Raw genomic sequence first — 27,283 nt, forward strand, 5'->3', positions numbered from 1 at the left:
TTCCGAAAGTTATGAAACATCGAGGATGTGTACAGCATACATAGATACGTATAACGCGATCTTTTTCCGCTGGTTAGACTCAAACCAACGGGATAAAATTGATCCCTAAAAACTCGGCTATTTTTCAATTTTATGCCGTAGCTTGTAATCGCTAAGAGATTGAAGACAAATTTTCAGACAAAATTTACTTCTTCCAATTAAAACCGTCATTTGGCGAAAGATTCATCGATTGTTTATATAGTTAGAAAAAAGCAATAGACGCAAATAACAATTTTTTCACGTGAAATTCTAATCGGCGATTCAAACTATATAACTAACTATAGAAAGTAATTAAAAGAAGTAACTTGTGGCTGAAAACTTTTTCTCTATCTCTTAATGTTTACGAGTTACGGCATAAAATCGAAACGTAGCCGCATTTTCAGGCAACAATTTTAGTCCCTAGGATCGAATTTGCCTATCGGGAAAAGGTCGCGTTATACGTATCTACATATGGGTTAAATATCCCTGAAGTTTCATAATTTTCCGATTCTCCGAGTTAGGGATCTTCCCTTGTGACCGATAAGATCACTCTACAGCGAAGAAACGCGTTTTACACGGTGAAAGCCGGCAGAGAAAAACGACGGAAAAGGCGAAAATAAACGGGCTCTTCCACTTAGAACTGCTTTAAATATCGTTTGCTAAACGTCGCTGCTGTACGTTCTCACGCATAATGTCCCGGCAAAATGAAACAAGTCCGTTCACTTCATAATTGCAATTGCGCTTGCTAGCGTGCGGCTCAGCGTTGTTGCAGAACAAACAATTTTACGCGAGAAAACGCAGGACTCTCTCGAGAATGTACGAGAGAGAGCATAATAATGTACGATTATTTATTAATACGAGAATAAAACGAACGAGATTACACGTTGTTTTGCACAATGGACTTTTTAAATTTCATAACACTTTCTCATTCTGTCGCTTTGTTCGAGTTTTGTATTTTATAATTAAATTATATTTGCCGATTATATTTTTTCGTGGAAATTTCAAATAACTTTCTCTTTTACTTATCAAACTAAAGTAGAGTTTTCGTTTTTTCGTTCACAAGCTATGGCTAACCGCGGTATCAGAATGATCTGTATTAGCGAGTGAAATTTCGCTGCAACGTATTTTCTAATTATTTCTAACCATAATTTATAGACACGTGATAGCCTTATATATACATGTAATTTGCTTTAACAGTAATTTTAACACGAATATCCAGCGACAATCTAAAATAAACGATCTAAGGAGAAACTTTTATAATCGACAGAAACAATAAAAAATTTCAAAACAAATTGGAAACTGTAATTCCGAATAGATGATGGCGAAGAAGAGGAAATGAAAACAGCCGAGGAAAGGCACGCATCTGGTCGGACATACACGCAACGCATAACAATCAGCAAGACGATTAAACGTCGAAACGTACGGCGTTGTTTGCTTTCTATCCAGTTTCGATTCGAACCTAACGATCTACGAAGGATCTAATTTCTGTTGAAAAACCGATCGTGAGAAAGCGAGGCCCAGCCTTCTGGCTCTCTGTTTTAAGCATCGAATCGAGGTATGCTGTGAAATTCGCTGGGAATGGATTTCCGGCGTATTCTCACGTTCGACCATTCGCGGAAGGACACGATTTCCTGCTCGCGGATTCGATCCATTCTATCTGGAGGAGCACGAAGGATGTCGCGCTATCATGGTTACGTTTGCAAATAAGATTATCATGGAAATGATAAACAAATTCTATCGAGCGATAACTGGAAATCTTGGCTTTTTAGATAGGGTTGCTTTCGAGGAATCGTTTTGCTTCGTTCCCAATGACTGTACAGTTTCCTTACTAATGGGTAAAAACGCAAGTGGAGAGTGCAAGTTGCGACACACGAACGCGTATATGATTTACCAGACGCGCTGGAAAATGCTTCGCTATTGTACGACATGAATTTTCTATTCTGGGTCTCCGAATCGTAAAAAATACTATAAAAAATAATATACAGATCCATGTACTTATTGGCTACTCATCGACAAATAGAAAGTGTTCGCTTCCTTTATTATGATAATCATCGAAGCTACTCCACCATATCGTTTCTTTCGTGTATAGAATCGACCGCAAAATACGAGAAACAACGGTCGATATTTCGCGACAAGCTACCAACGAAACGAATCGAATCGGTGAAAATCATGCGCGGTGACTCACATTCCCGCTTTATTTTCAAACATTGTGGTGTGTAACTTGGAGCACGTTAAGCACGATCGGCCACAATTAAGTAACAAGCACGGCCGTTTCGAAATCATTTCATAACGAGACCTAGATTCGACCGCTCGGCCTGAAATTCGTTTCACTTACTCTCTCGAGTGCATACGTTCCATCCACTCTGCATCGAGCACTCGCGATTAGAGCACAATTACTAACAAAGAAACGGGATTCTGATGTCATTTCGCGTTATTGCCGCTATAATGTCGCGCAGCTCGTTATCAATGTTGTAGGTCTGATCGCACCGAATGCCATCCTATTCGGTTGAATTGGGTTTAGCAGCTTTCGGTAGTAAACGTAGTCCCGTAGCCTCGTTACTTGCTTGATCCCGTTATTACTTTTCTCTCTCAGCTATTTCGTTTTATTTAGATGTGTGTGAATATGTAACTCGATACAAATTGACAGACACGTAGGTAGTTTTTTAACCACTGTGAATGACTCGTTCAAACGTTATAAAATCATTTATCCTTTGTTCAATAAAAATTTGACTATACATATATCATTGTTAATTCTTTGTTAGTATCGTATTATTAATCGAGGAATATATTTGAACAAAACAAGTAAAATAATACATACGTACAGGTACATACACGATAATCGATACTCGTCACTTTTACGATTACTCTATATCACGCTATTCGAAACTATGAAATACGTTCCTCGCGCTAATTCAAACAACTCAAAGTCTTCGATCGAATTAACGTTAAACCTTTCGTTATGTGCGTAAACTATTAATTGCACGAACAACTCAAATTTATAGAACCTAATACATTCTCCATTATAAAATAACCTCGCTTATGTCGTGCTTAGCGTTCCCTAGAAATCCACCGATCCTTTTTGCAACGAAGAATAATTAAGCCTCGGAATAAAAGGTGAAACACGAACGACGTCGAGGTCTCTGAAATATTCATACGAACGGTACTTATATCCTCTTTCAAACAGCACGTCGAATCATCGCGACGAGCACACCAATGACGTGGACCTATTCTCGTTCATCGTGATCCATCCTCGACATCGTCATTGTTCGTGGACGATCAGTCAGAAATTGAAAAAAGAAAAAAAAATGCAGGAGAAAGCCAAGAAAAAAAATCGTGGATGAGAGAAGGAAAAAAGGCGGAATAGAAATCAGAACGGAAAAAGCAACGATTTTTGTAATGCCGTGACTCGTGATGAAGCTACGAACCGTGATGTCATCGCGATTTTTCACAGTGAAAGGGGAGCAAGATACGGAATGAGAGAGAATGCGAGACATCGAGGTCGATCCATTAAACACTCGTTTGCAGAGTGCAGTTCCGGGTGCCGGAGGGGGTTCCGCGTTTCATGGAAACGTGAAAACGAAGCGTGAAAAATCGAATTCGCACGACGACGCGTTACAATGAAGATCAAGAGAAAGAAAGGGAGAGGGAGAGAGAGGTGGCGAGAATCAGGACAGATAAACGACTCTATTACGATCGAGCATAACTTATCTGCCGCGATACTGGCGCAATATGGCCCGAAAAAAACGGTATCGAACGATATCGAGTGGCGACCTTATGTCGCTTTTTACAGAAAATCCGTATTTGTCCTGTGTCTAACGATCGACTTCTTGCGATGCATAGAATTACGTTCGAATATGTTACAAAGGAATTTGTTCGAATGCAAATATGTACAGTCCGAGTACGTACATGTTTCGTGGATGTTTTTACGTACAGAGATCTACTCCGACTATCGGAGATACGTGGAAAGAGTTTGCCGAGAGAGAAAATACAACGTTAGCTTGTCAAACATTTTGTTGCGAAGATAAATCGTATGCGAAAGAAAGATTTTAATCGCCTTGTTTTCCAAAGTTTTTGAAATTCTCAATTCTTTTTAGTCGAGATATTTATACGTAATTGTTTTTATAGAAAGCTTAATTTTATCACGCAGCCTCGAATCTTTCAAACACTGGTATATTTTTCAAATCCGATGATAATCAGCGAGTCTTCATTTCGAGTTACCTTAATCTGAAATTTCGGTCGTCCAAAATCTGATTATATCTCGTTCATAAAAGTAATAATATCGAGATTTCATTTTGAGTAAAGTTTGTTGCGCGCAGAGATTTAAATAACAGTTTTTACCATGTTAAATCACTTTCGCTTCTTATTGGCGCGTTTTAAGACACGCACCTAACAAAGAACGCGTGTAAAACGTATTTCCGATTAACCAGTTATCACATCGAATCAGATATCGGGCTATTGCATCATAAATTGTAAATACTGATTCATGCCGATATTTGTTGCGATAGATATACATCTAAGATATCACCGATTTTCCTTACAGTCTTGCCTTATTGATTTCCTAGCTTCGTGCTCCGTGCATTCTCTCTTTTATCATAAGAACCTGTTTTAGACAGAATATTCGATAGATATATTCATGCATTCCATATCGTTGTAATCTCCATACTTTTTATTTCGTAAATAAATGTTTACAAGTATTTACGGTAAATCGTAAGAAGTCTGAAAAAATATAACGTCGCAAATTTTATTGAAAATTTTAAATTCTATATAGTATTCAGATATCGTATTATCGCGATAATTTTAATTGTTTTCGCCGTTTGATATATTATAAAAATAGGCACAACTAAATATTCGAATGTTTCCTAGTCTTGCTACTCAACTTGTGTACTGTTATCGAAGAGACGAGCAACGAGTTCAATTTGGAAGGTCGTCGTGAGGAAATCTAACGAAGAGAAACACAATCGTGCCAACCTTATTCCTTCAGCCAACCTACCAACTACCCAAATAACTCTCTGGCTCTTTTGACCTGGCTTGAAAGGCAGGTGGCTGAAACAGGCTACCGCATAAGTAGGTCTTGGGTATTCGTATTCGTATCGTAAGTTTCCGGCAAATACGAACCCTTTGAAAATACCACTTAAACCGAATCTACGCAAACGTAAAACGAATCTGAGCAAATTTAAGCTACAGTCAGATTCAACTTCTATTTAAATTCGACGTTGCTTCGATGTACGCGAAATATTTTACAGCTATTTTACCTACTAGTTATAGATACTGCTATAGCTACGTTTCATCGACTGAAAATAGAGATGGCAAAGCACTGGCGTAGTAACTACGTAGCTAAAATGACGTGACTTTCTTTGAAAAAATAAGCAACAGGGTTTGGATCGCGGTTCGTGATCGTTCGCCCTTAATTAAGGTAATCCTCTCGGCGGGCGAACGCGAAATAAAAAAGCTCGCGTTCGCTCACCGAGCAATTTCTGGCCAACTAACGGGACTCGCGAATTCGTCGCTGGAATCGCGAATTTCAATCGCTTCCTCAACTTGATTTACGAGAGCACCCCTCGTACCCTATAGCCCTTTTGTTCGACGTCGCTCAACCACGATTTCGTCCAACCTCCTCTTCTGAATCTATATATATTTAGATAGTCGTGGAAAGCTTTTCGTCAACTCTGAGATCACCGAATTCGACGAGGCACACAAATTTTGACCGATTCCAGAAGCGCCAAGGATTTCCAATACCTTAAATTACGTATATTCATAAACTACGAACATCTTTCCATCTATTCATATTTCAGGGAAATATCGCCGAACCTTGTATACAAATTATATGAACTGGATAAAATACTTTGCTATATTTCACGTATGTCAGGCGTATCGCAGTGAATATGTATCCCGTTTTCGAAAGAAGCTCGGTACACGATTCAACTGACAAAGATTCTATCGAAAATAGCATCTTTACGATACTTTTAGACAAACGATTCTATTAGCTGATCGTAAATTTAACAACAAAAAACAACGTTCACAGTTTTAAAGGAAACTAGCGATCAAAGTTTCCTCAAATTCTACAACTCGCTCGCTCGACCGAATGGCAAACAGATCGATACTCAAATTTATCGAGATATTTGTAAAGAGTACATTTTTCTTTTATTATTATTTATGGCAACGTTCGCCATACATTCGGCATAAATTGGTTCTCATTCGCGTCCAGAGGCAAATAATTAACGCTGGTTACACGCTCGGCCAGTAAATTAGGACGAGTATCTAACGATTCTTTGGTCGATTTCGCTTGACCGTTCCGCGCGATTTTTCTTCATATGGGGCATGAAACGATCGAAATAAATTCAAACGTATATTCGAAGCGTATCCGATGATTTGAATCGTTGAAACGCAACTAAACCTAACTATGTCATCGTTCTTTCTCGTCGAATCCAAAGAACGACTATGCTATGGAATCTCGTCATGGAAAAAAATTTCGTTCTCCATCGGCGTCACGTCGAGCCACGCTCCCCATCGTGATTACAAAGTACACAACGGGCGCACGCCTACCTGAATGTATCCCAGCGTCCGCGTCGGCGTCCTCGAACACGGACGACTCGGTACCCTCGTCGTTATCCGCGACAGAATCGTCCGGCGCCTCGTCTTCCTTCGATTTCTCGGTGTTCGACCGGTGATTCTCTGCCCTGGCTGGCGTCACGACGCTACACGAATTGTCTACCGATGCGTGCCTGCCAGTCGCCTTCACCAACGTACTCGTACTCCTGGCTAACTTCGTGCTGTGTGTTCTACGTATCAACAAATTGGTGAACGTCGTACTGCCATTCTGCTTGGTTCTCGTCTCCGTACTAATTTTACCAGCACCGTTCGACTTCGAATCGTGATTCTTCGAGTTCGTCCGTTTATCCGCATCCGGTTTCTTCCTCGAGTCCTCGTCTTCCACTTCGAAGCACGCTATGGTATTATTTAAACGGCTGTCCTTTCTGCTCGTGTCCTTTCGACCGGTGAATCGACTGTGAAACCTCTCGATGGTTTTGAATGACCTGGTCCTTTCCACCTTCTTTCTCTGTTCGCAGTTATTTGTCACCTGCTCTCCCTTTGGGGTCTCGAATATCTTCGTCAAAGACTGCACTTTACCTCTGGACTCGGGGAATGACTCCTCCGTACGTTTTGAATTTGACAAGGAATCATCCTTGTTGCTCAAAGTGCGGGTTAAAATGACGTTTGGCACCGTTTTCGAGTTACTTATGGGAAAGGTGTTACTGACGAACTTGTCGGACTCGCTGGTGATCGTTTTTGGGATCTTCGAGGGTTGTCGGGCATCGGTATCTAAAGATACGTAGAAGGTCGACCTTCGTTTCGGCGAACCCTCGGTGTTCTCTGCGTTCAACATGTCTCCGGATGTGACTAGTTCACATGTCACGATTCACAGTTTCTTCCCTTCGCTTTGATTTACTGTAACTCGACGACCGTTCCATGAAATCGATTCATATTAGTCGTACGAATAGATCCGTCGATCGGTTCGAAACACAAGTTACGTAATTAGGGCGCGCCTTTAAGTCGCATCGAATCGTTAAAGACGTCACACGTTCACCATTCCACCAGTTCCGCGAGAAAAGTTTACGTGAATACACCATACGTTTCTCACCATCGCGGCATTGGTCCGAGGGAGTTCACTGAAATTCACCTTATGTTTCCATCTTCACACCCTACTCGTTAGAAAGAGAAGGAGAGATAGAGTGGGTGGGAGGGGGGAGAGTGGTAGCGGAGGGAGAGAGAGAGAGAGATTTCGAAGGACCGAGAAAACGCGTACTGCGGTCGAGGGCTCACGAATTTCTCGCTCCGAACGATGCCACTAAATATAGATGGAGCGACGTATCGCGCCGCTCGCAGGAGCACGTGTATCGAGAAAAACAAATACAGCGGTCACCCTCGTTGCGTACACGGACAGAGATAATGCCAAGCGTTGAACTGTGAACAGTGTTTTTACTATCGACCAATGTTTTCGCTCGACTATCGTCGCCGGTGACTCTTGTCCTTCGGCGCCCGGTTCGTGGAATCTCTGACATACAACCGATCATTACACGATCGATTCACAAATTTGAAGATTACGGACAGATATTTACGATACGTTAGCCTGTTGGCACCTTTTAATCACCGGTATAGCGTTTCCTTCGCGCACTCGTTCTCTCTCGATCGACGATAATCGACAACGGTACACGAGTATCCTACGTACGACCAGCACGTCACGACAGTTCGCACAACGCGATGTATAAGACGTACATTGTCAGAGACAGGCGAAACGGTTCCGAGAATGTACGGAATACCATCGGTTGACACGTATATGCACGACCACCGAGAGACTCACCATGCGTTTCAAAATGAATCGCGCGATAAAAGAACAGACCCCAAATGAGAACTGCGTTTTGTTCTGTGCACGGGAACGTCGAACGCGATTGCCTGGATAGAAAGGACTCGAAGTGGTCGACCGGGCACGAGGTATATACGAAGAAAAGTAAAAGGATCTGAGTCACGACTTCCAGATCGGGTTCGCTCGTGGTCCGGCGTGGCCGTCATCGCGTTCGAGGAATGCGCGCCAACTGTCGAGATGAGCACGGCGGCATCTCTCGTTTCTCTTCTCAAGGACAGGCGCATCAACCACTGTTTTCCGAGCGACACACAAAATCGACAACGGTTTACGACGAACGAAACGAATGAACGCGAGCGGAGCAACGTCGCACGATCGTCCACACGGCAGACGGCTTCTCGACTATCTGTTCGAGCTTCTAGCGAAACCGAACGTAACATGCAGCGCCTCTGGCGGCCGTACCGAGCAAACACCAGAGACAACTCGTTGCCGCGCCGCGCCGCGCCTCGCGTGTCGTGCTCGTAAGCTCGAGCGTAAGGATAGGCATGGGATAGGATTAACCGTGTCCAGAATGGCATTCGCGGCATTCTTTCTTTATATATATTATATTCTGGTGTTAATTACGATGTTATTTACGATATTGCATAAATGAATCGTACCAATTCTTTTCAGCCGTTTGGCATAGCCAATATGGAAAGAATCCTCGGGTATACGATCAGCGAGATTCTTTCGCGGTACTAATTAGAGATGTGGGAATTTTAAAAGGTACAGTAGATAAGATAACCGAATGCTGGGCCGCTCGATGGCGGATTGAAAGTGACCGCGCGAGATCTAGCGAGGGAGGGCAGACTTTTATAATTAACCTTTCACCGATAGCACGAATATTTTTATGTACAATCGGAGTAGAGTCGATTCCATCGAGAAATACTCGTATATCGTACGTATATCATACGTTTCGTGTGCAATTATCTGTTACATCGGTTGTATGCTCGCGTTAATGGTAATTCGTTAATTAAATCTTGAAATTCTTTAAAATATTTTGTTGTTATTAAAACGTAGGTGTAGAACGTGACAGAAGGATTAATTAACTGCGCATACATATCGGTGTGTACATATATGCAAAGTATTAAATCGTTTCGAATAGATGAAATTCTCTTCTTTGGCATTTTAATTTTTATGATCTGCTTTAAGGTAATACGATTAACTTAAGACCAAAATTTTACCAGAGAAAAATCTGACGATGCTACGAAAATAAAAAACCAAAATGACAATACGTAGGTACGTATCGTACGTACATACGTAGATAGATATAAATCTACAGATTTATAGTCTACAAAGCGAAATTCATTCTTTTTGTGTTTCCAATTTCACATTTGGTAATTGCAGACGTTCAAATCGATGTTCATTCAACGAAATAACAGCCGCTAAATGGATTCAGATTTTCAAGTTACATCGAACTTGATTTTATTCTTATTCGAGCCCATTACACTCGATCAAGCTTCTATTTAGGAGAGGTTGAGTCGGTACCTTTCTTCGTACCGTCGTATAATACAAGAATCTAATTCCGTTTGCGATTTATAAGAATGAAATTCGCGTCACGTTTCAGCCGTTGATACCGTGTGTCAATTGCTGTTCAATGGTCACTGTTCGAAGGTTCGTCCAGCTCGTACCTTCTTTTCTACACCTCTAAACGAACGGTTACTTCCAAAAAAATTCCAATATTTACGCTTGAAGTCCAATGAAATTCACGTTAAATTAAATAAAATTATACATTAAGTTTCTAGCTAATAAGCACGATTAAGTACTTCGGTGTATCGAAAAAGTACCATCCTACCCACTGTATCATAGTAGGTATTTTTAAAAACAGGAAATAGCTTTCTGAAAATAGAAGACTGTTTACGCGAATGATCTTATCCTGATAGACTTGCGTTAGTGATTTCCAGCGAATTAATAGCTTCGACGAGTTACAGAGGAATTCAAAATGATGTAAAATTGTTAGGTATGTATGTAGCGTTCGTTTGAAATAAGCAAAAACGATTTTACTTTTCACAGAAAACGTTTATCTTCTTATTTCCATGTATTTACATTGACTTAGGAATATACGATTTTTCCTCTGTCTTTACATATTGGTTCAAGATTGGATAATTTTTTAGAACATATAACAATAGATATAACATGGTATTATTCCGAATCGATGTAGTTTTAATTTGATTTTTATATCGTACGCGACAAATGCGGCTGACGGCGACTTGATCGCGTAAAATAAAGAATACAAATCAAAATTACCTCGATCGAGATCGTTGTAGAGGTTACTCACGATCCAATAGTACCAATGATTAAACGTTGAATGTGAAATTTAAATGTTATCATCGATGACATTCGAAGAAATTTTTCATGTCTATTACCAACGTTCAAAGCACCGCTGACTCAGACCGGACCTAAGATCGCAATCGATAATCGTTTCCTGCTCTGCAGGAACTCTTTCGAAACTGGAGCAAACGTCGTCGATTTACTATCACGACGATTTCCATCCTGTGTGCGAAAAAAGATAATTTAACAGCGTAATTCTGTGAACAGGAAAGATTCATAAATAGTTTGGTGAAACCAAGTCGCTTCTGCAAAATTGTACGTTCAATCAGGTCGATCGTTTTCGCCGGACAATTTCTATGGCAACCGTAAACTTTACGGCGACTTTCTCCATAAAATACTACATGATACTATATTTTACTGAAGAAAGTAGTAAATTTTTATATCGACACTAGGACTATCAATCTTTAATTATATACCCAAGTATACTATACGTAATATATGACTGATTATCGTTATCATTATACACATATTATAGTATTATTACGTAAATTAAATCTGAGACAGGTGGAATTGCGCGAATCGTTGAAATTTTAATTCCGACGGTCGACGACTGTTCTTTATCCGAGCGACGGGTATCGTTGAACCGACAAATTTTGCAACTCTATTTAAGTTTCATCACAGACCGTAGCTGCCGTGCATCGATACGAGCAACTATGATTTAAATTTCAATTTCGTCAAGGCAACATACGACTTAGCTTGCTCGAGTAGTCTTCAATTGGGTTATCGGAGCAACCGCTCAATTATTATCGATTCCATTGTCCCCGATCCAAGGCATCGATTCAGCATCAATGTTCGATTCTTGAAACAAACTTGTCCAATCAACGAATGTCGCAACCGCGATTTAAATTTCATCAGGAACAGTAGGTGTCATCCTTCGCGTGTTTCTCGCCAACAGGTGCCATTTACACATATTTCTATGTTCCCAGTGGGTGCAGTCCGAGGAAGCAGAGGGTGTCGTTTAAATTTCAATTATATAAGAGCGTAATCCTCGTGCGTCATCCTGACCCCCTTAGCTTTGCATGGTCATCGACGGGTCGCTTTAAACCCAAGAATCAATTTTCTTTCTTAACTTTTTACGAGACTGAGATTTCGTACACGCTCTGTGATTAATTACATATTAAATTTCATCTAAAATTTTGAAAACTGACTTATTTACGGGATATGCATGCAATCCACGTAGATAAAACATTCCAGGCAGCGTGCTTATAAAACGAATCAATTCGAATATTAAAAGAATTCAAATCAAAATTCTTAGATATGCATTACGTGGGCGCATAGGCAAATCGAATGCAGGCACTGTTGCATCTAAGGCATGTATTGATTCGTATGCAGACATTTGATATAAAATGTCGGCTGTACTTGCAAAAGGTGGCCAATTTACTTGAAATTTAAGGGGAGTAGATCCCGAAAATACAATTCTAGTTTCGGGCACTTATTACTTTTCGAGATATTAATAAAAATCTTTCGGTACTATACATGCGTGCAACGGTGCCTGGACAGACGTTACTAACACAACAGTAGCCGATGACTTAACAGCGACGGGAGCCTCGGGATGTATTTATAGGACAACGACTAATACAACGAAGACGGTTGTATCAGCAACGTCTAAATAGGTAGCATTCGATGTATAGTATGGAAAGATTTGTATTACTATCTCGGAAACCAATAAATATCCAAAGCTAAAATTCTACGTTTCGGGTCTACCACCTCTTTTAAATTTCAAGCCAATCGGTCACCGGTGTTTTTCGAAAGAATATCCAAAATATCTAACACTGAAATAACGAAATGGAGCGTAAAACTAAAAGCACAGAATGCTTTTTTACGCCTTATAAAACGGTCTAATAATGATCGCTCGCGTATATAATATATATTCTAGACGAATGTACGAGTGTTAATATCTTCGGTGAAATTCGTTATCGACGATTCTTCCTCGATTTCTCAAGCAGTCGGGTAATGGCGGAGAAGGCGGGCTGAAATTGCGTTCAATCGACGCCTCATTCCGTTCCAATTCCAACGTGGAACGTTGATCGATCGGGCAATCGCGCTTCGAATTTTCCATCCATCGAGCGTATCTCTACATTCGTACAAGGAACAGCGATCGATTCCGCGCAGATCTTGGTCGATAAGGATCGCCATGGACGGCGCCGTGGGTCGCGTTCGTCGCTTGCAAACGATGCGTACGAGGCGCGTAACGCGCACGCGTGATGGATCGCCGCGCCGCGTGCACGAGGAAAGCCACGGAGCTGCGTTACGCTGCTGGATCCTGCTTGTTTGCGAGGAAAACGTGCGTCACGAGATTCTTTTTCATTCGACACACGCTACGACCCCTCTGCACCACGTCTTCCGTCCTTCCTGCGCCCCTCGACGCCCCGTTTTCTTTCGCGTTCCACGACGTCGATGTTTCTTCTTGTTCTTCTTTTTCTTCGCTTGCTGGGAGCCCTTGCGCATGATGGAGTTTGTCTCGGCTCGGCCGTTTTTCGCTGTTACTTGATTCATCCATCCATTCCGAGCTTCCTTCGATCCCGTTCCATTTTCGATATTTCGCTCGACCTTTCTTTAGGTTTTGTCACGTTTATCGATAATAATACTTTTGTCTTTCGCAATAAATTTAGCACAACGAATTTAAGAGAAAATATATGTACGTTGTTTTATTAAATCTGTCGAACGTAGCGCGACGATCAAAGATTATAATTCGAATAAATCGATAAATCGGAATAAATTTCCATCCTGCGTCGTTTAAGATCTGCAATCGTGAAATGCAAAGTACGAAATTCTGTCGTTAGTTCATTTAATCGCATCTCGAACGCTTTGTACCAAGGTCAAAGACCATCGAAGACAAATTAGCCGAAATCACTATCATCGAAACGACTGCAACCCACTCTTCCAAGGAACTGAACAATTTCCTCTTTCAATTTCCATGATTACGAGACGCGAGGTTTCAATATAGCTCGCAACCTTGCTTAATCACATCGCACTGATCCCACATGACGCCCACCATTCAAGACCACACGCGTATAATATGTTCGTATGAAAAAGTGGCACGAGTGATCGAAATACTTAATTTGAGGAAGCTACGAGTGAAAATGAACTTTAGTCTTTAGTCTGGAACACACTGTGTTAATTTAATAATATGATTTCTTTAACAGAACCTTGCGTCGTATCGGCATAATCGATGAAAAGAACGTAATCTAATGAACAGCGATAAATTTACCAACAGCTATTATAACAACGAAAGAGTTAACGTCCGTTTATAGTACGTTTTTGATTGAAAGTAACAACAAGTCCAAAGGGACAGCAGTATAGCAGATAGTCGTAAATAAGGACAATCTGATGCGCAGCGAACGTATTAACTTAAAACCTACACAAATATTACTCTCAGAACTTATACTATCTAAAGACACCGTCAACTTGCCGCAATTAAAAACAAATCTGGATCACCAAGAAGCTGCGCGAGACACTTTACGTTTAATTACCCGCTCCTATTGGTCGTCCTGAGAAACTTTAATACCGCACACCGCGAAATAACGTCATCAGCCTGAAAAAACAACAATGGCAAGACGCGTAAAAACACGTGTCTTAGCGCGAGCAACTAAATTCCACGAGTCATTAGCGGTAGTAGCGGAGAGAAGAAGAAGCGAGAGCCGCCCTCGACGATCCTAATTAACGATTCCGGCATCGATCGTGGTCGATTCGCGCGGCTAGCCGCGACTCGAAACCACGAAACCATCGTGCTTGGATACAATAAGCTGTAATTAGTAGCGAGCCTAACGCGATCCGCCTGATCTCGACCGCGTCTGCGTTGTAAATCAAAACTTATTTCCTCTTGCAGTGATAGAGACGAAGGAACGAGAATTATTGATTCGACCGAAAGATAAATCGCTGGGCTAAGCTTGTCCAGGATAGCAATTACTTTTCGCGACATTAATCATTACCTCGGACGTGATTCTTCGAGTCCTCTTCTCTGGGATGTAGGGCGGTTTCGATTATCATACTATCGATTGTGAACGCTGACGTACTAAAAGAAACGACTTTCGATTTGTAATTAAATTAAAACTCTTTGCTTTGTAATTTCCAAGTTATATCATTGACGCGTATTTGTATCTTTAAGACTCCCTTAATTTCATTATGCCATCGAATCGGTATCGTTATTAGGGGATCCAAAGCTCATTCACCATCGGCATCGACAGCCTCCGCTTCTCGGCTGATTAATTAAAGCCGACGTTGAACACGATGGAAAAGCCGACGATGCCACGCCACGCCACACCGCGCCGAGGTGAACGACATCGGGGATCGCGTAATTATCCGGACCCGTATAAGACACAAAGTGCACCGCGCATTCCATTACGTATTCTATTAACGTTGGCAATGAACTTCGCGCTGTCTTAATTCTAACCCCTATCGTTCCCTTCGTTCGCTGCTCGCTCGTGGAAAATAAGCGCCAGATTTACGAGCGGATTAAACAACGCCCGCGCCGCGCCGTCGTCAATGGATTAAGGGACAACGGTGGTCGTGCGTATAAAAAGACACGCCGCTCCGTGTAGATCCGTGTGTCTCTTTCTCTTTCGTCGCGCCGTTTGTTTTTCTTCTTTTTTCTTATGCGTCGCGTCGGTTGGCTCACGCTGTTTTTATCGACGAGACAGTTCGTGGGGAAAAGATACGGTAGTCGATGATGGGAAGGACCTACCGGCCGGGGGTCGTAAGGCGATACCAAGGACAGGGGGATAATACGAAATTAATTTATCGGTGTCTCGTTGAAGCTACGAGAGATCCTGTATCAATGCGCTACTACTACTATTGTACGCGATTCGTTTTGCGTTTCATGCCTGTTACAGGCTCGTTGATGATTGTTCGCCGATGCCGAGTAGAATACACTTATTAAAATTTAATTGTTAAAGATTAAATTTTCAAAGATTCTAACAAAAGGTTAAAAATGAAAATAACAATGTGAATAATATTATATCTCGTTACAAAGCTGAATTTACCAATCTTTTATATACTCAGGAACAGAAGTACCTTCTTTATGTATATTTCGTTAAAAAGAGAATCGTAGAATTACAGGTTGCAAAATAGCTACAAAACATAATCCGAGAAGAATGTTTCATATTTTACGAAAAGATGTTACCACATGTCAGGATGGCCGAGCGGTCTAAGGCGCCAGACTCAAGGTGTTCACCTTATCAGTTACAAACTGATCTCCATGTGCCTTCTGGTCTCCTCTGGAGGCGTGGGTTCGAATCCCACTCCTGACAAGTTTTTTGCAAGTTTGTAAAAAGCTTTTCGAAATTGAAAAAACAACTTATTTGTCTTAACTTTGTATAAAAATACCGCCGGACCTCTTCGATCGTAGGCAAGGCGAGTATCCCGAGTTCAAATCTCGCCGCATGTGATAATTTTTTTTTATTTCAGAAAAAACGAGGAAATGATGTTTAATCGTCCATGGATGTTCGTACAAAGCATCATTGAAATAAAATAATTATCTTGTTTAAATTCGTAATTATTTTATTTCGCAGCAACGCTCGTATCTATAATATATTTCCAAATAATATGCTTTTAAATCGTAAATTACATACAATAACGTAAAATTAGTTCGTAATACTACAAGGAATACTTGCAAATATAAAACTTATACAAATTGTGTTACTCGTATATCTATATTTGAGCTACAAACGTAACGTTACTTATTCAAAATGTCTAAAACATAAAACTTGATCCCGTCTATATTTAGCACTCCACTTCACAATCCAAATTTCATTTAATAGTAGATTAGAAAAAGCCAGCAAAATCGATCAACAATTAGTTATCGCAGCCGATTCACGCATCTTTCCACAATCGCTTGATATTGATTTTCGAATTGCATCTAATCGATTCAAACGATCAGCAGCGATGGATCGACACGTAGATTGTTGGAAAATCGCGATTCAATGTACCTGCGAACGTTGCGCGATAAGTCAGGTTCAGAGCTGAAAACAACGGCAGATCGGCCCTAGAACCTCTGTCGAGGTATTACGGGCTAGTTCGGTGCACGGGGAGAAAGGTTCGTTAGTTTTCAACTCGTTCCACCGTTCGACCGTAACGAAACCGCATAGCTATAGGTAGTGTCCGTTCTGCCGTTTGAATAGGCACTCGCATGTAGCTTCGATACATGTATCTACCAGCTGATATTTTGTCTGGTCATTTACCTGGTTTCTTCTTCGCGATTCTCGAGAAATAATCGATAACGATTCACGTTTGTAATCGTAAATGGATGCGTGGACAAGATGTATTAGCCGTTTTGTTTTCTTGATCCAGCGGATGATTTTCGGAAGTACAACGCTCTCTCTCTCTCTCTCTCTCTCTCTCACTCTTTAAAACTGTAATATACAGTATCGAAACATAGTCTAAATTTCGTAAGTTTTTCGATACTGTAGCCATATTCGAATACCAGTAACTCGAACAAGAATACTCGTGTTTAATTTTACCGCGGTATGCCATGGTATTTATGGTACCACGACGCTGCAGGATCTTTTCACGACTACGGCAGACCCGATAAGGAATTACGATCCGATAAAACGACATATATTTTCAATTAGATTAACTTTGTATGTAGCTGCATGTCGCACTAACGTTTTACAATCCCCGTTTTATTCAGCTTGGAAAGGGAACACCGCCACGAGTGAAGGCTCGATGATTTATATTATTTGCATAAGCACACCGGGAGTCACGTTGTACATTTTACATCTGTAATAAACCTTTATTTATCTTTAAACTCTATTACAACGCGTTTATACTTTTATTCAAGATGTACAAGTGAAAGTTGTACAAATACATATATGTTGTGAAACGTTGACACGCTGTTAATTACAAATGTCATTTAAATAGTTGTAATATGGAAGAAAATTTCTTAAAATCGAACATGAACGAATGGATGTTTGGATTATCCTGTATTATAAGAATTAACGAGAAAATATAAAGACAGACGTCACACGTTTTACAGTGTAAGAAATTGCTACTTCTCGAAATACGTATGTATTATTTTACTATGATCGATTAGGAGACAGTGTGTTCCGTTTGAATATATTCTCGATTTTTCAATTGCTACGAATAGCAGAATCGGAAACAGAAGAAAGAATTACTACGCATCAGGCTTCAGGCGGTAGAAACATGTGGAAGCTTTAAAATTTTTGTGAAAACATAAACTTTTATTGAAAATTCTTAAATTATGCGTGTTTTTTATGAGTGTACGAGGTATTCGCTCAAGTCTCATTGACATACCAATAAAGAGGATACATAATCGAGAAAATTATGGCGGTTGCTGCGAAGAATATGCGTGTGCCGGAAAGTAATATTCTTCAAACGTAGGTATCCAAATATATAATCGGAATCAGTTTGCGTAAATTTTCACAAATGATCGTTTTAAACGAGATAACGTTTATTTTAATTCTATTAGATAGAATCACTTTCACCTTGATCGTAAGAGATAAAACGTAAAGTTTATCTAACTAAATGAATGGTTATGCATTAGTATTCCGTTCTAAATCCGTGAAAGCGATATAGAAAATTTCCAACGTATCAATTGCTATAACCGGCCAGATGTAACGCGGGTAAAGAAATGGATCGTACCGACTTCGCTCACTGAAAGTTAACGCACTATTTGCGGTTTATACGATCTTCTATTTCCGTTTTCTTCAATTTGGAATGGATTCTCTTCGATGGATTTGATATTATCGATACATTACAGAATATAAGTCAAACTGAACGTAATTAAAAAATACTAGACTTTTCACATCTGTTACATCTTATACGGAATAAAACGTAAACGTTTTTTTTTTTAAATTACCTATAACAAAACATTCTAGGAAATTCAAATTGCCTATGTACACGTATATCGTAAATACAAATTTCTTTGTACTGATAGCGACACGTATACTCCCGAACTCGTAACTCGTAACTTGTAACTCGTTCAACGTGCGACATTTATTTAGGATAGTATTTAAACGCGATTAGATTGCTTCTGACGAATCTGAATGCGCGTTCACTCGAAAATACAATTTGACAAAAAGAAAAGTGCAACGGGTTCGAATTATGAACGAGAGAACGATGCGCGGTAGAAGGGTGCAGCTGTACCATAACGTCAAGTTTCTTTTTATAGGGGAGTGGCCGAGAGATTTGCATACGCTGGCTGGACATTCGCCAGCGTGCTTATTTCGGATTTGAATCAATGAACGGCCAATCCTGCTGACTAGTTCAACGAGCAATGCGAAATTCGCAAGCAATGCAAATCAATGCTCTGGAATCGAGCCATCGGTCCGCCGTTGTATACACAGACCGATTCTTAGTTGCGCGTTAATGTACAGAGGGGTAAATCTAAAAGATGGACATAGACATTTATTCCGTACAAAGAGGATTTAGAAATTTATCTCTCTAAAGCAGCGATGAATTTTTGTCAACGAGAAGACAGTATCTTCGAGCACTATCGTAATAATAACGATAAGAGAAATGGTACACCGGATACTTCTTTGTTATTTAAAAATTATTTTTCATCGTATGACCCCTTTGCACCTACGCGAACGAATTATTTGCCAACGCGATGTTAATCGCACGATGCTTTAAACGAAATACCTGTTTTTTGATATTGAACTCTGCCCTTTTAGCAAGAACACCGATGACACTCAGTTGGTAGGCGTTTGCAGCGAAATTGAAAAACAACTACAAACTGTTTCTCCCGAGGTAAGAAATTCACTTGCGCAGAAACAAAAATCAATCTCGTTCGTGTAATAATGAATTTTGAGTTACGGTAGTAAGAGTCTAGATCGATTTTTAACCTTTCGCTTCAAGTTCCACAGATAACCTTATGAATCTTAATATCTACCTGTTTACTCGAACGATTAAATGTTTGAACAATAGGTGTTAAGGGAATTATAAATATTCGACGCTAAGTATTTTCTTGAAATCAGTTTCCTCGAATACAAAATCTAAGAAACACGATTAGTACAATTACTATAAAGTTTTCCGTATTAAAAAGGAAAGAAAAGAATTAAAAAGACAAATTATTTGGATAAAAAATTTTATTCAGAAAAATAAACCGCGTGAACTTTATTTTATGTTTGTACGCTTAAATTTCAGCGTTCAACGTATATTCCATTTTTTACGTTCTTCCTCGAGCGAAAGATTCTTTATGAGGTAATTTATAATTATTAAACTTATAATCGTTTATTTTATCGGTTATTAACCGTTAGCTTCTTACCGATCTTTTCTTTGCGAATTGTAATTTATTTTTAAATTTTCCATGCAATCCTAAAAATTACAAATCGTACAACGGGAAAGACCGAGGAAGCGTAAGTAAACCATGTACTCTTTCTATTTTGAAAGTACATAAGCGAAATTACATTACGCGTTACCTATGATCCAACAACACCGAACAAAAGCGGAAGAATCGGTGTGATAAGTCTATGATAAATCAATTTTTTTAAAAATCATCGATACTTGACGGATGTATGATGCAAAATCCGTAGTGCAATTTTAGCGCAACTCGCGTGGTACGAGTTTCGTTACTTTTACAGTCGTAAAAAGGTGAAGGGTTGGAGAATCGAACGAATATGGCTATATCGTTATAACAATCGAGTCAAAACAATCCGATCATTAAACGTACAACGCGTTCATTTGCCGAAAACTATCAAATTGCGTACGAAAATAGCTTGGCGCGAGCTATTTAGAGAGCGTAACTCGGCTCGGACAAAAACGTGGAAGATGGTTCGCGAAAGGCAACCAGAAAAAAAGAAAGTGGCAACGACGAGTGGACAATACGAGCTGTATGTAATTCGATTCCTACAGCGTCGTGACGTTCAACATCCAGCAATCACGCTACCCACCTGCTGTCCGCGCTATCCACCAGGATCTACGTTGCTGGAGTGTCGTTTCGAAGGTGATCAACCTGTGGCGCATATTGTCCAAATCCCCGGGGATCGGTGCACCCAGAAGATAAATTTGCTCGTCGAGACGAAAGCGACAAAATTTGGACCATCGGCCAGGTAGGAAGGACGCAACGTACTATGAGCTGTAATTAATTACCATCTACGATTCTCCACCAACGAATTTATTATCATAATCTTTACTAGAACCTCTGCGAACAACAACTGTCTCAAAAATACATACATTTTTAGAGAAGCCAACTCGAGTAACGTAATTTCCTATATCTTTGACAAAAGGAAAATTAAACTCGAAACTTGTTTTACACCTTCGTTCGCTTCGAGTAAACCAGCTTCTCTTCCAGGATCGCGTCTTACCCTCGAGAAGATTCAACGACATCTAACGAATCGTGCCCAATGGCGAAACGTCCTATGACCTTTTGCCTGGAATCCCGCGAATGTTCAGAGGGACCAGTCGCTAGAGCCGTCTTGGTTCCCACAGAAAATCTGTCCTCGAATGGCTCCGATAAGATAACGACATTACACATCAAAAAAGGCGATAAACATCCGGACAAACCGTATTCCAAAGTCGCGTACGGCCCAACGATCGAAGAGGCAGACACCCGTTGTAACGTGGAAGAGCGTGACGCACCTGTGACGTTCTTCGGTTGTACCGCGTCTAAGAAACAGGCGACAGCTAGAATCACCAAATGCTTGAAAAACGACAAGGACATTGGAGCGAAAAGGTGTTTCGAGACGCGCGTGCCTCGAGATAGCGACCGGCCCACGGCTGTGGGTTTTATCTGCCCACCGGAGAAATCGGGACCGTGTTCACACGGTATTCTCGAAACGAAGATCGACGAGCGTGGACCGGAAACACGAATGATCGCTTTTCCACGGGGTGAAGATTATTACGGTTACATGGAATCTAAAGCTTGCGAGGAAGGACCGACTGCTAGGATAATCCAACGATCAGCCGATACTGTCGACAAAGAAGATCGTTTTCAGACCAAAGGCTTCGAAGAACCTGCTTCGAAATTCCAGTGTTCGCCATTGAACTACGCGGCTACTTGTCCAAGCACGAAGCAACCGAAAGAGAAACGCGTTACCGATATTAAGCGCGATTTGCCGGCAGTGAAACGTAGAAACGGCCTTGATTCCTTTCGAGTCGATAAACCAAATACCTCGAAACGGGAGCCGAGAAGACAAGTTTGTCCTGCTTATTGCTGTCAGCCAACACCCAGACCCAAGTCGTGTTCAAATTCGTTCGAGCCAAATTGTCGAAAACCTCGTACCAACGCTGTCGCTGCTGATCGTAAGCACGAGTCTACGGATAGATCAAAATCGTGTTCCAGTACGCTTCAGCAACATCCAGAATCGCAGACCGACTCTACCGACGTTAAAACGCAGAAATATCTTTTGGTACCGTGTACAGTTGTGGACAAAACGAAGGATAGAGTAGCTGAAAGCGATACAGAGGATTGTACAAAGCCGAAGGGTGTTCCTCGAATTACGTCAGAGGAATTGCTGACTCGGTATAGGGAATATATGCCTCCGAATATACTGATTCGCTACGAAGCATGTCGTTCAAAGAGGAACGGTCTTCAGGATCAGTGCACTTTGCCTGTTCCAAACATCGTGCTCGAATTAAAAAGGAAAGAGATGCGATGTTTGGAACGAATCGATGCGTGTTCCAACTAACCACAAACCAACGAAACCACACAGCTTGGTTTTATTTCGTCGGCCTTCGATGAACTCGAAGGAATAACCAGGGTCGACTCGTATTCCTTTTCGATATTTTTCCCTAAAAGATGTTCGGGCACGTCTTGGTCGCGTCTGTACGATATATAAGTGTCGGTAAAAAACCGTTGAAAAACGTAGCCGCTTTGCAAGTGAAATTGTAATTTACGGTGCAACTCGTTTAATAAAATTGTTTCTAACGAAAAATTGTATAAAGCTTGTTCATTAATATATCCTTATAGCGTAGATACCGTAGCCTAGATTTTCGAGGAAAGTTGAGAATTTGGATGGATTTAAGAGTATTCCAGAAATACTTAGCGTCGAATATGCGAGATATTATTCGTTACAGCAAGGTTGAAAATAATAATAACGAGTATTATGAAATTCATTATCCATACGTAACAGAGCCGAGGACGTCGGGAGACGTGAATCGACGTCTTGTGTTTTTCAAGCGTTGCCGACGGCAGACGTGAAACGACATTTTTTATTTTTCCAAGCGTTGCCGCGTTTTCCATTTACATATTTACCTTGCAAAATTGTGCGGCAGGTGAGACTACACGCACGCGGCAGCATACCGACGTCAAACCGCTAATTTGAATTTATCGCTGAGAAATTGCTAGAATCCCATTTTCAAACTTTTACGCGATAGCCAATTAAACGAACATTTAGTTAAACGAATCTACTTGTTTAATCATAAACTTGTAATATTCGAACGAGAAATCATAACGAACAGCGGATTTTAATGCGACGAAGGATTAAGTACGAGATGTTTTCTAGACGGAGAACGTTGAAAAGTCTCAGCAAGTTCAGCGCGCAAACCCACGGTCAAAAAATGGAGATTCAAAGTCCAAGAAATTGTTGGAAAACCCGTCGAAGAAGATCCGTTTGAAAAAAATTAAATCTCGGGAACTGTGCGCAGGAGTAGTTTACATAGATTGCGATTGCTATCATCGGAACGGGCTGCAACACGATTGTCCGCGTACTCCCTGCGGTGGTAAATAATTTACGATAAACAAATATACTTATTTTCTCAAAAAGAAAAAAGAAAGGAAAGAAACTTTTAACTGAAATTAGTTTGTATAACGACGAAGAAACTTTTATATCGCGCGTATTTCTAGTCGAAAATACGACTTTTCGCCTGGTGCAACAGGGAGCAAACTCGGAACGATAGTTGTCGTGAATTCGCGGCGAGTGAAAAATTATAAAACCATTATAAAATCGTACAAATTATAAATTACAAATTGTAAATCCATTACGAGGAGAGTCATTTTAAATTGCGGTTTTTTTTTAAACGGGGACCGAAGTTAGACAGCCGGGCACCAGACGATTCAGACAATACGGAAGGCGATTCCTTCGTATATACGTACGTACATTCTTAAACGAATCCAGCTTCCTTAAACTGATCGACCAAGCAACTCCTTTCTACGCATGCTAGTACATTTCCTATTACGTATTTTATAGAATTCTGAAATACACACTAATTTCAAAAATCTTATATTCCAACATTATCGAAAACTAATTACCCGTGAAAGGTTCTTCGTGTAAAGCGAAACCCTGGCCCAAGTGCGACATGGCGGAGTATTTCATGAACAAGTGGGATACGTACTATGAACACTTGGATACGATACCACCTATTTCATTTTGTGGATCAAAGGAGCAATGGTTCGCGATTCTCGAGGAGGAACAAAAGAAACTGAGAGGAAAAGCGTGAAAAGATGAAAACTGAGAAAAAGAAACTCCGGAAAGACCGAAGCCACGTCTACGAAGGAACAGGTAAAAGCAGAATCGATTTCGCTAAAGAACCGACTGAATTTATCGACAAACGTACTCGATATCGTCCATCCAACGAAATTCCAACGATAAGACGAAATAGATAAATATTTGCCCTTAAACGCACAGCGATTGCCATTTCCCAGCATACCGAAAACACGTGTCATTCCCTTTCCTATAAACGGTGGAAAATAACGAATTTTCTGTGAAAACGTGTGCACGTGGAGTATCGAGTTAAAGAAAACAAAAGCCACTGGATATTTACGATCGAATGAACGTTCGTGTTAAGGTTTCGCCTAATTCGTATGCGACGTGGCTCGAGTCATTTGTGGCTATTCGCGTTTTGTGATTCTTTCCACGTTGAAATCTCGTTATTAAAAGAAACAAATGAACCGAACGTGCGTACCGGAAGCTGCGGTACATATTCACCACTCGGCCGCTAAGAATACTGTTTTATTTCCGGCACAAGCGATACAGGATACCGAAATACCTTGAATTTCTGCCTGAAAGGCAACCGTAAATCGAGTCTAGATTCCTTCTCGAGTTAATGGTAAGAAAAAAATTACCCAGACCTCCGATAGAAGGGCTTTTTAAGAGGCACGTCGCGCAAATATACTCCAGAACTACGTATACATATCGTTCTTCGTTTTCCGGTCTGATTAGCAACGAACTTGATGCTAATAAATAGAAAACGATAAACAAAATTACAGTTATATTGTAAGAAACGCGCTAAAAATATACAACGTGTAGATTATTTGCTAATACGTACGATTATCTCGTGGCACTGAGAATTATCCCAACTTATTTTAGATATTTTACACTGGAGAGGGAAAAATGCTTGGCTATCTCAAGTGGTAAGATTTTGTAAGCTGCTCTCAAAGGAAATTAACTGTTCGCTGTAACATAGCAGAGTCTTAATTAGGGCACTGCTACGCAGCCATTATTTTGAGTAGAAAACCTATCGATTGATCGATTCGTTAATTAATCGCGCGTTAATCATTGGAAACAGTACTTTTTACGTTCCCGCGGAGTCGGTAGACTATACGTTTAGATCGCCGAACAACTCGATAGCAGCGCATCCCTTTTCACGAGCAAATGTACTGGATTCGTCGATGCGACGATTTATCGTTTTTAGATACCGCTATTCCGAAAATATCGGCAAATCTTCCGTTAAAGTCGGAAGAATCTTTCCGACAACGATCGTAAAAAACGAAACAAAGCGTCACGAGGGCGACCGATTCTCGAAAAAACGCGCAACACACCCCTCAACTCGATGCGTACGTATATATATCCGTCGATATCTAATCGTCGTGCTCCGCCATCAGAACCAAGGAACGCGTTGCGTCGCCATGCCAGTTTTAAAAACAGCTCACCCCGGTGGTTCGGTTTCGTGGATTAAAAGGAACGCGCGTGCACTGTGCACAGGGTCGCCGAATCGACTCGTGTCTGCCAGGAAATAACGGAGCGTGATCCGTACCCGTGAGCGAACCACTTCCGTCCCCCTTCCCTTCCCATAGCCATTTGCATCTAGCATTTGCATCGCGACGACGGCATCCGAATAAGAACGCCAAGCACTTTGTTCCATTCCAAGCGATACCTTTTCGTTCGACTTTCCGTCGAAACTTGTTCGTCTTTCGAGAAACATCGATTTCCAAATACGCGTACGTACATCGACCAATCGCTGATCCATCGGGTTAGTGTCCAAAACGAGGACAGAGAGAAATATTTTCTGATTCGAGGCGAGCGATCCTGATCGTTTGAAGGAATTTGAAATCATCTTTGGAGAATAAACGAAAAGTGCACGCGTGGTACGACAAGAAAAATCCAACACCTTCAAAGAGTATTCCTAAAGTACCTATTTTGGACCTATACCGAGGATTTCCCTTTTTCCCTGTCCCTTTTTCCAACGAAAAACACGATCGTGTCGCGACTGTTCGTGCTTGGAGCGTACAAACGACAGGGTGGACGTGAATTTAAAACGAACGATTCTTCGTGTCGAAGCAAGCGAACAGGAAGGGAGTAGTAAAACGACGAAATAGAGACGAAGCACGGCAGAGTTCGGTGAAAGCTCGAGGAATTCGAGAGAGAACGAGACAAAAGACAGATGCAGATACGAGAGAACGGGAGAGCGTAGAGGCATTCCAAGTAATAGAAAAGTCTACGAAAGACGAAGGGCGGCGGCATCGGAGTACGTTGGAAGCGGAGGACAGATAACGAAGAAAAGGATGAACCGTCGTGCAATAAGACAGTCGGAAGATAAAACCCTTTTTATAAGATCGTCAAAGTTACATGCCTATATATTTTTATTTGTTGGATATTGATATATCTGCTGTTATTTTAACTCGATCGGACGGTTCACTTTCGATCCATTTTCCTCTTTTCTTTCGTACTATTGCGACTATCGCTCCCTTTTATCGGATATTTATATTTATCTCATTGCTGTTCGCTCGTTCGCATTATAAAAAATATTCCATCGATAGACGTCGCACGAGACGTACGACAGGCGTGAAAGGCAAAAGAGGATCGGTTCGATAGTGGACGATGTTTTAACGGAGGATATTAAAAACAAATACCTTTCGCGCGTTATACCGATGGATTTCGACGCGGAGGCGTTTTTATCACAGGGCGGCGTACGAACGTTGTCGCACTTACGTATCGTGCGTGCAACAATTTCGCTAACGTAACTGTTTATGTAATTTAAGACGCGTGTAACCGTTACCGATCGCTTTTTGCGGTGGAACACGAGGCAGTCGAAATTTAACGCTACGTAGCATGTAGCAGCGGATGGGTGGAAACGAGGCACGGGATCGGCGATCCAGCCGGAGGAAGAACGAGAAGGAAAAGAAGCGGAGAGAGAGTCCGGCGAAACGATGCAACACGGAGAACGTATACGTGACTAAACAACGACCACAGAGACGCGCGACTACGGTGGCGAGTTACGATGCGACCGGAGCTGCTCGAGTTGCAACGTCGGAACGAATTAACAGGTAAGAACGAATGACCAGGAATTTTACGACATTTTTCAGCGAGTCGCGAAAGTATTTCATAACTTACGTAAATCAGAATCGTGGATCGAACGACTTTGGAAGCTTGGAATAGAACAGAGAATTACGGGCGATCGTATAAAAACGACCGATCGTTA

General features: G+C 41.0%; 1 protein-coding gene and 1 non-coding gene across 29 annotated transcripts in view; one reads left to right on the plus strand and one right to left on the minus strand.

Annotated features, from left to right (window-relative positions):
• The window catches only part of LOC126916263 (ras GTPase-activating protein raskol), a 251,021-nt gene that overhangs the window by 55,327 nt on the left and 168,411 nt on the right, over nt 1-27,283 (minus strand). For 2 of the 28 annotated variants that reach the window (XM_050721858.1, XM_050721863.1), the window contains exon 1: nt 6,562-8,794. The exons of 25 other annotated variants lie outside the window; for them this stretch is intronic. In XM_050721858.1, the coding sequence (XP_050577815.1) occupies nt 6,562-7,402 (841 nt within the window). In that variant the 5' untranslated portion in view covers nt 7,403-8,794. Of the gene's footprint in view, nt 1-6,561; nt 8,795-27,283 lie in introns of those variants that run through there. One more of the 28 variants, XM_050721851.1, reaches the window with a different exon arrangement.
• On the plus strand, nt 15,875-15,996 carry Trnal-caa (transfer RNA leucine (anticodon CAA)). The gene is made up of 2 exons: nt 15,875-15,912; nt 15,952-15,996. It is a non-coding gene; the product is annotated as a tRNA-Leu (tRNA).

Source organism: Bombus affinis, chromosome 5, assembly GCF_024516045.1.
Source record: "Bombus affinis isolate iyBomAffi1 chromosome 5, iyBomAffi1.2, whole genome shotgun sequence".
Lineage (NCBI taxonomy): Eukaryota > Metazoa > Arthropoda > Insecta > Hymenoptera > Apidae > Bombus > Bombus affinis.